Source organism: Coffea arabica, chromosome 5e, assembly GCF_036785885.1.
Source record: "Coffea arabica cultivar ET-39 chromosome 5e, Coffea Arabica ET-39 HiFi, whole genome shotgun sequence".
In the NCBI taxonomy this organism is placed as follows: domain Eukaryota; kingdom Viridiplantae; phylum Streptophyta; class Magnoliopsida; order Gentianales; family Rubiaceae; genus Coffea; species Coffea arabica.
In genome coordinates, this window is record NC_092318.1 from 47,393,922 (window position 1) to 47,411,825 (window position 17,904).

The 17,904-nt window shown below is 35.0% G+C and overlaps 2 protein-coding genes across 3 annotated transcripts; one reads left to right on the plus strand and one right to left on the minus strand.

Annotated features, from left to right (window-relative positions):
* Positions 1–8,436: 8,436 nt before the first annotated feature.
* LOC113688031 (probable serine/threonine-protein kinase At1g54610) lies at positions 8,437–15,108 on the plus strand. 2 transcript variants are annotated; one of them, XM_027205613.2, is made up of 8 exons: positions 8,437–9,336; positions 10,528–10,812; positions 11,033–11,350; positions 11,478–11,705; positions 12,048–12,148; positions 12,495–12,582; positions 13,829–14,284; positions 14,711–15,108. In XM_027205613.2, exons 1-8 carry the CDS (start codon positions 8,926–8,928, stop codon positions 14,921–14,923), a joined length of 2,100 nt encoding a protein of 699 aa, XP_027061414.1. In that variant the 5' UTR covers positions 8,437–8,925; the 3' UTR covers positions 14,924–15,108. The 2 variants fall into 2 exon arrangements, with proteins under 2 accessions (XP_027061414.1, XP_027061413.1); XM_027205612.2 differs by having other exon boundaries at positions 8,788–9,336; positions 14,708–15,108.
* Positions 15,109–15,205: 97 nt separating this feature from the next.
* Positions 15,206–17,689, minus strand: LOC113688032 (thymidine kinase a-like). Its single transcript, XM_027205614.2, has 4 exons — positions 17,185–17,689; positions 16,111–16,255; positions 15,818–15,939; positions 15,206–15,682 (listed from the first exon to the last, which is right to left on the minus strand). The coding sequence occupies exons 1-4, from the start codon at positions 17,559–17,561 to the stop codon at positions 15,427–15,429; spliced, it is 900 nt and encodes a 299-aa protein (XP_027061415.2). The 5' UTR covers positions 17,562–17,689; the 3' UTR covers positions 15,206–15,426.
* Between the last annotated feature and the right edge of the window lie 215 nt (positions 17,690–17,904).

Sequence of the window (17,904 nt, forward strand, 5' to 3'; positions counted from 1 at the left end):
TCTACCTTCGTTATCTATGAATATTTGCTAATTAACCAAACACAACAATATTTTAAAACATTAATTAGAGGTTTTTTTTCTCTTCAGTTGACTCATATAATATAGCAGTCAAAACAAACGGGCTTGAAACTGAATTCAGGATCAATCAGAATTGTATTAAGCCCACAGCATTTGATAAACTCTACCTTGAATTTCTGAGGAATTCATCCATGTTACAAAACCTTGGATAAGGCATGGATTAGGAGCAAATTTTCTTCCATACAATAGGACTTTATGCGTTGGAAATAAGTAAAAGATGGTCCATCTCATAAGTTTTAGTATTTGGTAGAAATAAGCTCTGAGAATTTTCTTCCAAATTCAACTCTATTGATACAGATACTAACTACATAAGCATGAAATCTTTGTTTCTATTCTATTCTTTAGTTCTTATTTTTTTTCTAGAGGTTTAAAGTCTTCTTTAAATGTAAAAGAGAGGAAACAAAACTCTTCGATTTTCCAAAGACATCTAGACTTCAAGTCTTCTTATTACAGTTAGAAGTTGGTGGCATGTTTACATCCTCAGGAAAATCATCATTCCTGGAAAGATTCTAATGTTAATATTCAATGTAGGACAGATGTAGAGTATCTGACTTGTGGTCTCATTTTCCTGATAGAAACCCAAAGCTGAAAACGATTTAGAAAATAAAAACCTATGGCCGAAATTGGAAACAGCTAAAGAATAAATAGCTTTAGAACCTAGTTATATATATAAAAAAAAATGAAATTTGAGTATAAATCTTAGAAATCTATACCAGTTGGCTTCTTCTAGATTCAAAATGTGAATCAGTCCCCGGTCCAAAATGACTTCATATTATGAGTTTGTAGGACAACTTTGCAAGAAACCTCTAATCTAGAAGTGGTACTCTGATTTCATATTTGCATTATTGTTAGTCCAAGTTTGATGGGTCAGTATTTATGTCTTTCTTCACTAATCTGCAGATTTCAAACGAGTATGATGATGCTGATGGTGATGGGCCTTAATAATAATGCTTGTTGACGGCAAAATAAGTATGAGAAGAAGAAAAAATGAATTGATGATATTGTTTTAAATAATTGGGGTATTGGTGCAAGTTAGAAAGCGTAAATATTTATAGTACTGCAAGAAACATTTGATATAGTCATCTGTCAAACTTGTCAGGCTTCAAGAAGTTTTAATTAATCTGTCCATGACTGATAATTTAGTATATAGTCTTATGTGGAAATTATCCCACTTTCACAGGAACATACGTGTTCTTTTGATTCAGAATAAAATAAAACCTGTGTCCTCTTTTTTTTTAAGGTAAAAATTTGAATGGGCTCGACTCTGATCATCACCACGAATCGAAACATGATTTCGAAACAGTAAATCGTTTACTGAGATTCTTATAAATCATTCACCAACACAGTTGTCAGAGTTGGCTTACACGTATCCCCTCTGCGTTAATGTATCTTTAGTATTCTCTTCGTCCCACTTTGATAGTCCTGTTCTTTTTTTTTTTTACACAGTTTAAGAAAAAGTAGTTAACTTTGTTAGAACAATCAATTTAGGTAGTTATTTTCCTAAAATACCCTCACATTAATTAGAGTATAACTTTATGAGAACTTGAATTGATGGTAAAAAAAGAATCAACTTTTATTAAATGGGGTAGGTTTATAGTAACAACAACTTACATTGAATAAGGGTATTTTAGGAAAATTAAAATATAACTACATTCTTCAATTGGAAAGTGGACTATAATTTGAGACAGACAAAAAAGGAAAACAGGACTGTCAAAGTGGGATGAAAGGAGTATTATTTTGTGCATGACTGCAACTATGGACACACATTGGACCGGACCGGAACCCAGCCTTAGGCAGCTTATGACCACAAAACAGGATTCTATGTATTCTGTTATGAATAAATATGGTACCACAAATGAAATCCTCCTTGCACAACTACTGATGGACACCTTTTAAGCTAGGTTGTTGCAACCACAAGAAACTGACGCAAGTTCTTGAATCATTCACTCCTACTATTACAATTCCTCCAGGAATTGGTAAACTTTTTTCAACTTTTCTCGCTTTCCTATTACAACAACTGCAGGCCATATATGCTGACAAATTATAAAGAAAATGATTTTTTTTGGTGACGCAGGGATATCCCAACATTTTTGCTGGACTAATCCCCTGCGACTGTACAGAGCCCCGTCCATGGATGCACAGTAATATTAGCATAACAGGATTCGAACTGGTGACTTACGGGATGCTATCGTATGTGATCACTAGCGGAGCTCCCTGATGGGAGCATAGAGAAAATGATTGAGTACTAGTTTAGATTTGTGTAAACTGTAATCATGGCATTCTTGAAACATCACCCAAGTTCAATCATTATTTTGTTTTCATTGAATCAATATGTGCAGCTACAAAAAAGAAAAAAAAACACTGATATAGTACTGGAAAAAGATAAACATTTCACATATTAGTGGTAACAAAATTAGATAATCTAAATTGAATTGAAGCTGCTGCAAAGATATATTTATATTTCTTCTCATCTTAAAGCAAATTTGAATTCACAATTCAAATGCTTAATTACTAATTAATCATTTGAGCTATCGTCTTGTCTGTTACTAGAAAAATTCAAAAATTGATTTAAATTTTAGTGGAAGTCTATGAATTATGATCGGTTAGAGTGTTAATGGGAATTTGTCCTAATCGTGCCTTAAGTAAGATGTTGGATGCCATGATTAGGATGCACTTGGCTTAGAGAATTGCTAACCTTAAAACTTAGAAGGCAGAAAAAAAATAAAAGAAGCTTCCTCTTTTAGTCAAATGAAGAAGCAAAAAATATAATAAGAAACAATTACGACTTAGTGTTCAAAGTTGAGGACCTCGTCAAAGTATACGTACGTCACCTATCACAGCTGTTCCTTCAACCTTATGTTCCCATCATCAAATAAATTTTTTCAACAGTCAAACTGATTTATCATTAGAAGAAAACGAAGGTTTTATCATTAGAAAACGTTATTTTTGTTTTTAGTTCTATCTAAGGGTTTATACCAACGTTTTACAAAGCGACTTAGGAGTTGAAGGGTTGGAAGACGGTGGAAATTGTATTCCACAAGTTGAGTACGTGGATCAAGTGGACAACATAAAAATCCCACCTCACATTTGAAGTCAAACCACAGAGCTCAATTGCTGTTTGAAAATGGAAATTGGTGTTGGCATTTTCTCATTGAAATATCAACCCACTTTAGCAATCCCACTCCAAAATTTTCTTCAATTTTTTGTCCACATTAGACCCCATTATATTTTCAAGGGCAAAATATATGGTGGATTCTCGACCTATTAACGTTGTACACTTTTAGCCATTCAATTATTATTCATATATTTTTAGCCCTCTTATTTTAAAAAATGTAAATTTCTAGCCCTTTTGTCGATTTTAACATTTAGTCCTAACGAAATCTATCTCAAATTGATATAATTTTGATTATCTTCAATCTTCCAATTGCATCTAATCACCATTGCAACTACTACATGCAATGAACAACCATAGATTGTTATTGACTAATAATTGACAACTATTATAGTGTTGTTAATATTAGATGAAATTACATTTTTAGAATCTGTTTTTTAATTAGATTCCAATTCTAAACTTCTATGAATCTTGCTAGTTATGAGTAAATTTTTGCTTGTGTATTGTGCATGACGTAGTTTGTGTTGGTTTTAACATTTCGAATGAACAAAAGGGTTAGAAAGATACGCTTTTATGAGTTAGTGGGCTAAAAATATACAAATAATAGTTAGAGGGTTAAAAATATACTGACTTAATAATTTGAGAGCCAACCAGACAATTTGTCCTATTTTCCAATAAAGTAGTGTATCATATATGCCCACCCTATTTGGTTCTAAGGACCAAAACAAGATTCATCTATCTATGGTATACCAATAAACTAGAAACAGAAAAAAAAAATGTTTTTTTGGGGTTCTGGTTACAGTTGATCGACTAGGTACTGAAGTCCAAAAATGACCAATTGAATGATAGGACTGACCTTTCCAAGTGTGGGACGCTTAGTCTTAGGATTGAACTACCAACAATTGAAATTGCCGATGAATGGTTGCTCAACTAATATATGGTGTACCAATTGGTCGCTTTGCTGTTCTGATTGGAAATGTCAAAGAATTAGAAAACAGCAGGTAAAGATAAATAAAATCTAATAATAAGAATTTTATTTTCATCGACATCAAAAGTGTGTAATGCCAAAAGTTGACGTAGAATTGGTGCAGATACAAAAAAAACCATCATGTTTTTTGGTTTCGATATTACAAATTGATGTTTCTTGCATCAATTGATGATGGGTTTTTGTAACTATTTCAGCCAAAATACTAGGGTTTAAGTCTTGAATCTTCATGCATCGATTATCATACCTTGAACTATTTTTCTTTAATTTTTTGGTGATATCTAGGTAATTGTTTCATTAGTAATCACCACAAGATTATTACCCCCTTCATAGGTAAAACTTGAAAGCGAAGCTATACTATAGAAAAGAGACGCAGAAAGCGAATGATGCTTCATGCCGACTTTAAAACTAATCATACTATCACTGTTTATCTCGTTGTCAGGTTTCCATTGGCATTGATTCGACTGTATAACAGAAACGAACAAGCTTGACTCATCAACTTAGCCATTTACATTCCTTCAAAAAAAATTAGTTATATACATTATCAATCAAACAGAAAAAAAAAGAAAAGAAAGAAAGATACATGATCTCTGTACTGAAATTCTGTATGATTGTAAACCCTAAGGAGGTAATTCAGGAAAACCTCCTTACCATGGGCACAGGAAATGAAACCTTTTGAAAAAATAACTTAAATCTTTGTAGAAGAGGTAACCTCTTTCTACTGTTCATTTAATTCCATAAACCATGCATGATTAAATAACTGTTTATTATGTTTCTAGGTTTTTGTATGTTTTGAGATGATTTAGTCTGGATATATAACCAAGACAGTTCGTGTCAACATCTAAACCCATAAAACTACATATAATTGATGGAAATAACAGGATTTATTGAATTATTGATTTGGAATATGCGTGAAAATGTTCGTTGTTTTGGGACAACGACTATGTGTAATTATTAATTTACAAGTATCATAGGAAAAAGAAAATACACAATCTATGAAGACATTAAAGGTTACTCCAAGATAATACATAAGGTTAATATTACATACACTGACAGTGTATACAGTATCTAAAATTCAAATTTAAAATTATATTAGTTGTCATACATCAAACAGTGATAATGTATATGCTGTCAGTGTATAAAAGATTAATTCTAATACCAATTCGACAAAGTTTATTCTATATCCTATTTGCTCCCACGTATCACATCTAACATTTCATTTAAACATGTTGATACTACGCCAAGAAAAAAAATAGAGGATCTATCAGAAAATATCAAATGCACAACTTTCTTTCTATCAATTCAGAAAAATAAATAAAAACAGTTTTTTTGCCCAAAAAAACTTAATTTTCCATTTCGCTTTATACTTACTTTTTAAATTAAAAAACGTATAATCCAATATCATTAGACTCCTAAAGCAACCCAATATTGTGAACTCATTGTTGATCTTGATCCCAATCTTTTGATGTTTACAAAACAAATGGATGATACTAATATTTCTTCAAGATATACTTTTAGTTTTGAAGTTGTTTGATTCCATGAACAAGTGCAATTGAAAGGGGACTAAGTATGCTGAAACTGTCGGATGCTCAAATAGTCAGGATCGGACGTCCGAAAGGATGAAGAACATCAAGAAGGAAACTCTGTCGGACGCTCGTAAGGAAGCATCGGACGCACATCAATCTCATCGGACGTCCTAAAAATTCCACGAAGATTTGATAACTCTCTGGACGACGTTCGGACACAGAAGCTCGGACGATAAAATCCCATCGGACGTCCGAACGACAACTTGGCTGATTTTCGGACGATGGGATCGGACAGTGATTAATCTGTCGGACGTCCGACGTCCCCAACGGCTAGTTGACTGTTCAGCTACTTTCTATCCGTTGGATGCTTTAATGAGGCACTTTCTTGGTTCTATATAAATAGTGGTTGGTCAGATACTTCAGATAACTTTTGCACACTTTGTTTACAAGATCTCAAGAGATATTTTAGCTAGAAAATAGTCTCCAAAGCTAGATTTGTAGTCTTAGTGGTGTGAGATTCATTGTAAGCTTTTCATTTGTGAGTGAATCTTTCATGAGTGTAGCTCTGTGAGGGTTGTCCTGAGAGATAGTAAAACGTCCTGGCTTGACCGAGTGGAGTTCGGGGCAAGGAGGAGGTGAACCTTCCTTTGTACACAAGAGTGATTATAATTCATCAACTTGAAGTAGTTTGTCTCAATTAATCTACAAGCTCAAGAGGAGTTGGGTAGTTAATTGGTTTGCAACTCTTTCCTTTTTATTTACTTATTGTTACGTTTATGATCTTTAATTTGTTTATTTCTTCTACTCACAAGCACTTGTGCTTTCTTATCAACTGTCTCATTGGTTGTCTTCGGGCCTTACACTCATATCCCAATTTAATGACATTACTTAGAGTGCCTAATCGTGGCATTTTATTTCGTACATAACTTCATTTAGTGAACCGTGTCTTCTGTTATTACTATGCTTTTTTATTATCTATGCGTAGCTATGCTTCTTCCCAAACTTGTTGCTATTCTCCTCTTAGAAAAGGAAATAGCACAACTTCTTTGACCTTTGAAAATAGACTATCTCACCCAAATGCAATTTGAGAAACCAAAAGTCAAAAGAATCATACGCGATACTTTTATTTTTAGCCCCTCCAAAATAGCATAACTAATCATAGACATGGCCACGATTCCAAAATTATCGGTTTAGGTTTAAAAATGTGATGGTTCCAGTTCCTTTGGAAGGTGGAATTGAACCAACCTTATAACGGTGGTTACAATTACGGTTTTTGAACTTTCGGTTTCGATTCAAGTTTAATTCTAATTTTATTTTGATTATGGTTATGGTTTCTTCTGGTTACGATTCCGGTTCTTTTAGTTATATTTAAACACTTGTTGTTATAAAATTAATTTTAAAATAAAATATGACAATAAATGCAGAAAAAATAAGTACTTTATTATATTATAATGTGTGAGGAAAAAGAAAAAATGATGCGAATTTTATAAAAAAAAAAATCTGTTGTTGATTAGATTGGATTGCTTTTGAATTTCGATTAGTTATGGAATTTAGACTATCAATGAAATGGGACAATGGGCTCTTAGGCTAAAATTGAGGCTGCTTGTGTTTGATATTGATTATTGATATTGAACTTTAAACTTTTAGGCAATTTAAACAAGTTCTAAACTGCTGATTTTGATTTCGGTTCAAGTTTTTGGTTAACCTGAACCTGAATATTTAGTCATAGTTCAGGTTCTGATTTTGATAATTCGATTCCAATTTGTGTTCCCAATTCTGGTCCGATTCGGATTCAAGTATGTAACTTGGTCCCCCCTAACTAATCACACAGCACATATTACCCCAGTAGCATAACGAATCCACCTGGGGTGAATTAACTTGTCAGCATAGCCAATCCACCAACACTTCACCTGATCTGAGATGCTAGTGGTACTAAAAAAGAATAGAAAAATACTATTCACTGAAGAAGAATATAAAAAAAAAATAATCATAGTGGTCAAAGCAGAAGAAATACTTAACCCCAAGAGTTGCATAGATTTCAGCACCTAGCAACATTCCAAAAGCCAATCACAAATTCGACACCTAAATTTCATCACCCCATGAAAATCCAATCACTTTAAAAGTCAAGACCAGACCACTATATCAATTGCTACGCCATGTAACACTAGATTCCACCATTAATAAACATTCTTAAAGTTGTTTGGTTCAAACAGTTATTAGAAGACCGTGTCAAAGCACAACATTCATACCCTCCCCAGACATTCCAAACAACTTCTTTTACATTTTCTTGTGTTGAAAAAAACAAAGAGAGTCCCACGAATGAGGAAAGTCCCATCCTTTGCCTTTGCCGTAATTTGACTGCAGATATGGTTTGCAAGCTAAATGCAAGCCTAAAGCGTTGCCGGCACCTTGCATTTTCGGATTTCCCCAACCATTATGTGTTAATTGCAATGTGTCCATGAATTATCATTAGTCTGCATTTCACCCCTTAAACTATCAAGTCAATAATAAAAGGTATTTGCCACATCTTGACATAATAAAGTGCTAAAATAGTATATGTGATTAGTTTAGATACAAACCATAAATTAGTGACAGTTCAGGGGTGCATATTGCAATCGAATCTTTAGCCTTCAACTTCCTCAAAAAAAAAAAAAAAACCTTTAACTTTTAACTGAATAAAAGGAAAGTAAAAGTATATGTATATAATATAGTATTATATTGTGTATGCTGGGATTATCGTATAACCGTGTTGAACAGTCAAAAGGGAACAAAGCAAATCATTCTTTCTTCAGAACCAAGTTGTGTTTTTTATTTCGTTCTGGCATTAGTGTACGTGGGGTTAAAAGGCTTTCCCAATCCCAATGAAGAAGTGGTGAAGATCAATTCTTTTAAATATTTTTTTTTTATGTTATCTCATGTGGGTTGTTCTTGTTTCGATTCAAGGTGGTTGAATTGAGGAGTAATTCTATTGAATTTTGTGGAAAGTTTGAGTCTTTTTGGATTGTGAGGTGTTTTGTGGAGAATTGGGCTTCTGGGAATCTTTATCGAAGGCGGTTTCTGCAAGTTTTTGTGCTTGCATGATCGTACGGTGAATTGGGTTTTTGGTAGTTTGATGACTTGTTGAATGGTTTCTGAAACAGAGGGATATCTATGTGGTTAATAATGGTTTGCTGATTTTTCAAGTATAAGGGAAGATTGTTTATTGCTATTGATATTGGTGAATTATGGGAAATCTTTGTGGAAAGCCTTCTTCAACTATCAAGGATGGTGGGGAGAGTCCAAATGGAAGGAAATTAGCGAAAGCTTCGTCGCAAACGGATTTGACCAGAGCAGTTTCATCAAGGAGAGATGAAAGTTTTAGATTGAAGAAGAAATTCAATAGTGGTGAGATAAAAATTCATATGATTGATAGGAAACTGAGTGGTTCAAGAAGGGTTAGAGATGATTACTATGATAAAAATAAAGAGAATTCTGGAGCTCTTGGCAATTATTATCCAGGGCCTGGAAGTGTTCCTAAAGGTTTAGAAGGGGAACAGGTTGCTGCAGGATGGCCTTCTTGGCTTGCTTCTGCAGCTGGTGAGGCTATCAAGGGATGGCTCCCAAGAAAAGCTGATACTTTTGAGAAATTAGATAAGGTATTTTTCTGGTTTTGCATTTGATCACAGCAAGTCTGCAAATAATAAGTTCTTTGTCTGCCTTTTATATTTATTGGTTTTACTTACCTATTGGTTGAGAGATCAGAGACTATGTCTTTTCTTCTTTCTGTTTTTGGATAAAATTGCTTATTTTTGATATTGTTCTTGTTATTTCTGCTGAAATTGATTAAGCTTCGTTTTAACTGATCATTACTCACGTCTTGGTATAAGTTCTCTAGCATTATAATTCGATCTTGGCTTAAAAGTACAATATGTCAGAGGGCTATGCTGTGATCAGTCCGTTTGTCCTCAAAATTTTTGTTTTTTTTTTTTACTCGTTAGTTTTCTACCATGATGAAAGTTAATTTTCTGGCTTTGTTGCCTGGCTCGGGCTGGAAGCTTGATGCTTATCCCCTTCTTAGTCACTAGGCAGAGTACTGGTTGCATAGAGTAGCCTTATTCTCTGAAGTGAAAGGGAGTAATTTTGTTAGTGTTTTACTTGCTGTTAAGCAGTTTATGACAGCTCAGAAATTAACTATTAATATCGATACTATGTGAGTTGAATTATAGGTTGTTGCGCTTTCTTTATAAAGAAGAATGTGGAGTGTATTTTAGTTTTGGTCCATTGTAATTTCAGGAAGATATAAATGTTTAAAAATGAATGTAAAGTAATCTTTCCTTCTTTGTTACCATTTCATTCTGCAGATTAAGATTTTACCTAAAGTTTTATTTGGTTCAATTCCAAGATAAAAGAAAGAAATCTGCATTTCTTGCATCAGTCTTTAAGTAAACAATGTCAATATGACGTTGGTCCTTACTTTTGAAACATTTTTGCTATATTTACCTTTGACCAAGTCAATCGTCAACCTTTCTTTCTTATGGTTTAAGTCTTCCTTTCTGTCATTCATTTTGTAATCTTTTTAATGCCCTAGGTTTGTTCCTTAATCCTTCATTTACCTTTAATTTCAGTTTAAGAAGGTCGTCCGGGTCTTGTAGGTGGTTTACACCTGTAGGAAACAGTATGACTGTCAGTATTGTATTTTTGATATATTAAGTGGGATTAGTTATTTACATGTTTAAAGTTCATAATTCTTGATGGTGAAGTGCTTGTATCTTCTTTCTTTATTCTCTCTGTTGATATTGTTCAATGATTGGGTTTGGATCTTGCGTGATAGCATTTATTTCTTGCAGATTGGTCAAGGAACTTATAGTAGTGTATACAAGGCTCGTGACCTGACACGTAATAAACTGGTTGCCCTTAAGAGAGTTCGGTTTGACAATATGGACACCGAAAGTGTGAAATTTATGGCCAGAGAGATCCTCATTTTGCGAAGGCTTGATCATCCAAATGTAATTAAGCTGGAAGGCTTGGTTGCCTCAAGGACATCTTCTAGTTTATATCTTGTTTTCGAGTACATGGAGCACGATCTAACTGGTCTGGCATCACTTCCTGGTGTTCGGTTTAGTGAACCACAGGTATTTGAACTTTTGTTTTCATGTAATTTAGATGGATTGATTTTTCATTTTGGGTTGAATTGTAAAGGCACCCATCACAGCTCATTGAAGTCTTGGTTTCATTTCATTTATTTGTTCATTCACATAGTGCAATGTTGGCCATGCTGTCAGCCAGTTGTGACTTCCTTAAGCCTTCTTCTTTCAGTCGGATGACATTAACTAACGCCTCCACATTATCTAGGTCAAATGTTACATGCAGCAGCTGCTAAGTGGACTTGATCATTGCCATACTCATAGTGTTCTTCATCGAGATATAAAGGGTTCAAATCTTCTACTTGACAACCATGGCTGCTTGAAGATTGCAGATTTTGGCTTGGCCACCTCTTATGATCGTAATAAAAAAATTCCATTGACAAGTCGTGTTGTGACTCTGTGGTACCGACCACCAGAACTATTACTTGGAGCAAGTCATTATGGAGCTGCAGTGGATCTATGGAGTGCTGGTTGCATTCTTGGAGAACTCTATGCTGGCAAGCCTATTATGCCTGGTAGAACAGAGGTATAGTAAGCACAAACTTCTCCCTCTTATCATAATGGGTTATCACGCTATTGCTTGTTCTTCCTAACTTCTGGTACTTATTTTTGGCTTAAATGTTGCGTGATGCATTCATGTATTTGGTTTATAGGTTGAACAACTTCATAAAATTTTTAAAGTTTGTGGCTCACCATCAGAAGAGTATTGGAGGAAAGCAAAATTACCGCATTCAACGGTATTTAGGCCTCAGCAAACTTATAAGCGGCGTCTTACAGAAACATTTAAGGATTTTCCTCCTGCAGCTATGGGGCTAATGGAGACTTTACTTTCCATAGATCCTGCAGAACGAGGAAGTGCAGCTGTTGCCCTCAAGAGTGAGGTATTCAATCCCTCGCCTGTGTACATACATATACAAGAAGGGGAACTATCATTATTTGCTGAAGCTCGTTTCAGATAATTATTTAGTTCCCTTCCCTTCTAAGAAAACTCTCCTCACGTTATAAAGGAGCTTTTTTTGTTTAATTTTGCAAGTTTCAGAAAGAAAGAGTTAATTTGGTGGTACTAAGTAGGTATCCTACTGTCTGATGATGCATATTATGGTGCCATAAGACTAATATTTCATTGATAACACCTTTTTGAGCTTTTTTAACTTCTATCTCAATTTCCAAACTTTTCACAATCTAGAATTGCTAGCATGACTGATGGTTTGCATCTCTACTAGTTCTTCAAGACGGAGCCATTTGCATGTGATCCTTCAACTTTGCCCAAGTACCCACCCAGTAAGGAGATTGATGCAAAATTACGGGAAGAGGAAGCTAAAAGGTATAGACTTATAAGCTATTCATCTTCCAGGTGGAAATTAGCTTTAAGATTCATTGACTTACTCTTTAGGCAAGCATTTTTTGGGGTAGCATTATTTAAATTTTGGGGGATGTTGTCTTCTCATGTTAAATATTTCTACAATAATTACAAAAAGTTAACATTTTCATGATATCCAAGTGTCATTTTCTGGCTGTCTTAGTGTTTACTGTCTGAAGTTCTCAGTTAGCTGCATTATTTGTTTTCAAGCTTCTGTACCTACCTTTCTTTTTGTGGAAATAAGTCTATTGTTAACATGCATACCTGTTTGAGATTATGCTCATATTGTTTATTGCAATATGCCTTGCAGACAAGGTGCTCAGGGAGTTAAGGGATCTAAAGATTTGCGAGCTGTTCCAGTACCTGATGCTAATGCTGAATTAGTTTCATCAATGAAGGTGATTGGATGATGTTCTAATTTATATATAGTTGGATAGAATTTTCTTTTTCTATAGAGTGATACCATTACGTATTGGTGAAAATATGGTTGTGACGTCTCTTCCATATGGGACAACATTACATATATCGTGTTTTGAAGTTTCCTTAGAATGACACAATAAATTAGTAAGATAAAAAATATTTTGTAGTTACTTAATCATGTAGTTGGGAGGCTTCCATTTTTCTCCATTGTTACAGCTTATCTTCAATTCCATTTCCCAAAGCAAGATATCCTAGATTGGAGATTTCAGGTCAAACAGCCAGGTCTATGCTATGGCACAATTTTCTGTACCTGAATCTCCAAGTGCTTTATGCTTAAATAAAGGAAACAGAACTCAAAAATCTGTATCATGTTCTAAATGAATGGGTTTACATTGTCTTTTACATAGTTAAGTCAGAAATTGGATGTCAGAAATGCATTTAGCTCTCCTCTTTTTCTATAGATAAAATGCTGCATCTTTGAAAACCTTCAGATATTCTGAGAGTTGGGCCATCTTGTAGAACTTTCTGCTTGATTGGAAAATGTCGTAAAGTTAGAAAAATTTTTTTTTTTTGGGTGTAGTAAAGAAAGACAAAGGAATTAGTTTTGCTTCTGAGAAAATGACTTATTGTATGTTGATAAGACTAATCATTATGGTTGTACTGATTTATAATCTTTTCCCTCACATACAATAACACACATAAGAAGGATAGGTAGTTAAATTGGTTAATATTTTGCCACTGTACTAACGTATTGGTTGACTATCTTTCTTAGTCATAACTCTAAACGCGGAGATAAAATCCTTTCCTGTCATACAGAAATGGGCCACTTATCTGCTTATTTCAGCTTTAGTGTTCCTCTCAAAGAAGATTATGACGAGGGTGCTGTTTTTGCACTTATACTATAGTTTTGCTTGTTTCCTGTTTTTTGTCGTTTAGACTGATGTTCGAATTTGGATATTGGGAGAAGGTCTTCTAATTTACCGGGACTAAATATGTATACTTGAGATGAAAAAGATGAAGTAAAAATTGGTTTTGGTTTTTGAATTCTGCTAAAGGACTAAGTAAATGTGAGAATACATAGTGTAATCTTTGAAAGTTCAATTTTACTGTTAATCTACTGTGTATTTTAGACGCGAAAGAAGTGAGAATGCTAATGATTCTAGTTAGTAGTTAGTTAAGTTGTCCTCAACAATTTTTTCTTACAACTGTTCATCTTCTGTTTAGAGAAATGCCCATTCAAAGAATCGCAGTGAGCTGTTCAACCCCCATAAAGAAGAAACTTCCCGTGGTTTTCCTGCTGGTCCACCTAGACTATCAAAGGGCGTTATAGAGACAAGGAAAGCAACCTTGGAACATCCACCACAGAGAATCTCTTATTCTGGTCCTCTTGGTCCTGGATCTGGATGGGCAATGTCTGGAAAGAAATATGATGATATTTCATTTGTTTCAAATAAAGCTGATTTGTCGACTTTGTCTGGATTAGTTGCATCTCGGACTTTGCCATCTGAAGATTCACGGGAAAAGTATGGCTCCCAGCAGGTAGAGATAGCAAATCAAGTAAAAGAATCTTTGAATTTATCTGGGGAACCTATGAAAAAGCATGATCAGAAATGTCGCATGGAGAATTTAGCTAGTTCTCGTCATCTAGAAACTGGAAGAGCCACAAAAGGACCAGTGCTGGTAAGTTTCATATTGACTTTAAGCCTGTGGGAGTGCTGTGAAATGGTTACTTTTTTATCTTTGATTCCTTTTAAGGTCCAATAATACATTGAATTGATTATGTGAACTCTTCATACTTTATTGCAGTTTGTTTTGAGTTATGCTCTAGTGATAGGATTGATTTTGTTTGACCAAGAACTGGTGTTTTTATAACTTCATTTTTTTTAAACTTTTCACTGCTTACAATAATTAAAGTTTGTCAGTGTCACAATGTTTTCTGGACGGATGTCTGCATCTGATCCCAGCATGGTTACTTTTTGTTGGCGAACGAACATTCTATCTTTCCATTCAAGACCTGTATTAGAACACAAACCAAATATGTTTCCCGGTATCAGTCTAACTTGGTTCCGTCTTCTCTTTTTTGTTTATCCATGTCTGCTTTAGCAGGGTCATCCTAGCAAGGCAACCAAGATCCATTTCTCTGGTCCATTGGGCGTCCCTCCAAATAAAGTGGATCAGATGCTAAAGGAGCACGATCGGCAGCTCCAAGAAGCTGTTCGACGGACTAGGATTGAGAGGACAAGAGTAGGTAAAGTAGAGGGCCAAGAGATGCAAATGACAGCAAATCCCGTCTATGCATCCACTCAAGGCGTGAGGTAGATCAGCTTTTACACAACATATTTAGAGAGAGAGAGAGAGGAGTTCCCGGTGTAAAAATTATTAGTTCTTGTATAGCTGTGAAATGATTTTGCTTGATTTCCTTCTAGTTCAGTTATTCCTTGCATAAATTGCATCATAATGAAGAAAATGTAAAGTAGCATCAAAATTTTGAGTTTGCTGCAGAATATGGCTTTTAATTTGGTTTGTGTTGGACTGATGCTCCAATATATCAGGCTACGACAGACTCATAGCCAAGGTAGAGACCATTTTTCGCACCGCAGCTGTCATATCATGTTTCAGCGTATATCAAATTCATAGGAGTTTCACACCATTTTATATGCTACAAAATCTTGTACATCTTTACTTTATAGTAAACAAAAAAAAAAATCCGAGGCTGAAATGGTCCATTTAGATGTATCTGTTCGTTCTAGGACCAGAGAGGGTACACTCAACTTTGAGTTATAGATTTGATATTTCTGGGCTGAGATACGAGCAGCTTTGGACTATAAAACTGCAGCACATGGAACCTGTTCAGATTCGAGGACCTTCTTTGCTGCTTCTTTGATCACTTGTCCGCTAACATAATGTTTTCGACAAACGGGCATATATACTTCAGCGCCAGCAATTAGTTCTGTTTCAGTCTCCTCTGTCTTTCTCAATGTAAAGAAAGCACGTTTACCACAGAGCTCACACCGAGCAGTTAACTTGGTTACAGAGTCAGCAAGGGGTATAACTTCAAGAACGGACCCAAAACTTCTCCTAAAATCATGAGGAGGAAGGTCAGCAAAACATGAAACTTTCCCAGAATCAGAGAAATACAAACTTGAGTTGGTTCAATTTTTTGCCTCACAATTTTATAATGTTCAGAAAAAACATAGACAGAAACAGTACTACCTTAAATAGTCCCCATCCAGCCCAGCAACTATTACAGTCTTGCCATCATGGTCAGCAGCTTTCCGACAGAAATCATGAAGGTCTTCGAAAAACTGTGCTTCGTCTATACCAATTACTTCTAGCTGTATTCATGTTAAAAGTTGGTACTGAGGATACCCTTATGATGGATATGAGAAAATCATGAAAACTTGTTTGCTCCTTTTGAAATATCTTATGTGCATATAAAAAAGAAAGGCCATGCTATTGACGCTGCATTATTTCTTTACTACACGGTTAATTTCAACAGGCCATACCTTATCATATGCCTCAGGACCAAGTTTCTGTCTGAATGATGAAAGATCCGCCATTGGCCAGCATGGTAATTTTTCTCCATCATGCGTCACAATTGAATCCAATGCATATCTAGTATCCTTGTTTGATTTTATTACTGCAACACTTCTGTATTACGGCGTTAAGTAGAAAATCAATGTATAAAGAAGTCATGTTTACATCCACCAAAAATGCCACATTCCGTTCAGACTGTACAATTTCAAACAGGAAGACAGGTATATCATATTTTCGCTAAACCAGCGTCAAGTAATCAAGTTCCAACAAAAGATGTGCACGAAGAGAACAGGAAGATTTTGGGAGATATAATTCACCATAGTGATTGAAAACTTGATGCCTCTGCATTCTTTGGTTCTAACTCAAAGTTCTTAGCCACAAGGTTTACCAAGCCAGTGTCTCCATGAGCCTTACAAACCCCAATTGAAACGCCCTACACAAAAGGGTGGGTGATCCTTACAAGGTGAAATTTTGACAAAATCTAACATATCCACCATAGCTGCATAATGCTTCCCATTTGGCAGAACTCCACATTCTCTCCTCATATACTCATTCACCAACCCTCCATGGCTACAAGCAGCCAAAATTGCAAAAAATCCAACATGATTTGGTCTGAAAACTTCATCTATGGCAGAATAAAATACCAGAAACTCTGCCATTATTGCATGGTGTCCAAATCCAGATATAAAGGGAGTCCCAGGGTACAACTTTTCAGTTAAAACACATAATATCCTCACAGGTGGTCATTCCTCAATCCTAGTACCATCTCACCAAGCACGCCTAACAATGAACACACATCCTAGTGCTTCTCTACAGAACCCGACATATATTCGTACAATCAACACCTAAATTAAAACAGACTGTAAAATTCTTCAAAGATCAAGTTTTTAATACTGCTTGATAGCATCCAATTACCACCAACAAAGTAACAATTCAACGGGAAAACAAAATGAAAAATCAAATAGCTTAAAAATAAATCCTACAAGCAATTATACGATATGCAACAATCAAGAATACAAGCAGGATAACAATATTATCATCACCTTCCATTCGTGCTCTCAGTCTGAATCCTCCTTAGAAGGGTGGTAGTTTTACCAGCAAACATGGGACCCACAATTACGTGAATTTCACCCACCGGAGCAGCGGGTTCCATAATATTCACGTTTTTATGATTATGCTGTTGATGATGATGAGTAGGGCGGTTTTGCAAGGGGGTTTTACCATGAACAGAAGCAGGAAAAAACCGGAAATTTGTTGTGGGGTTGGGGTGCCGATGGTGGGAAAAGATGGGATTTTGATTTTGGAGGGAATGATTTACAGGGATGATGGTCATAGTTGTAGTGGGTTTGGAGAAACATGGGTAGCTGAGAACCCTTGAATATTTCATCATCATTCTTGAAATCAATAGCCTAGAATTCATGATTCCTAGGTTTGGAGAATAATTGTGAACATTTTTGCTGGAGACTCGGGGCTTTTGGGACTTTTGGAGGGAATTTTCCAGGTGGAGAAAGTGCACGGTGTTTTTTTTTTCTTGGTCTTTTTCATATTGATTAGTGGTAAATGGTACACTCAATGGGTGTAATTTAGAAATAAATTATTTTTTATGTGGACTTATTTTGCATATATTTCTTTATTACTGAACATGACTTTGCTTTTTTAAGATTTTTTTTCCTTTAAGACTATAATTATGTTGTATGTTTATGAGTAGTTATATTGGAAAGATATGTAATTACAATGAAAATAAATTATGGTTAAAGTAAAAT

Coding starts and splice junctions, on each gene's coding strand:
- LOC113688032 (XM_027205614.2), bottom strand. CDS start 17,561: ATGAATTCTAGGCTATTGATTTCAAGAATGATGATGAAATATTCAAGG. Junction 16,256..17,184: donor ACTGAGAGCACGAATGGAAG/GTGATGATAATA, acceptor GCCGTAATACAG/AAGTGTTGCAGTAATAAAAT. Junction 15,940..16,110: donor GTCCTGAGGCATATGATAAG/GTATGGCCTGTT, acceptor ACATGAATACAG/CTAGAAGTAATTGGTATAGA.
- LOC113688031 (XM_027205612.2), top strand. CDS start 8,926: ATGGGAAATCTTTGTGGAAAGCCTTCTTCAACTATCAAGGATGGTGGG. Junction 10,813..11,032: donor TTCGGTTTAGTGAACCACAG/GTATTTGAACTT, acceptor CACATTATCTAG/GTCAAATGTTACATGCAGCA. Junction 12,583..13,828: donor AATTAGTTTCATCAATGAAG/GTGATTGGATGA, acceptor TCTTCTGTTTAG/AGAAATGCCCATTCAAAGAA.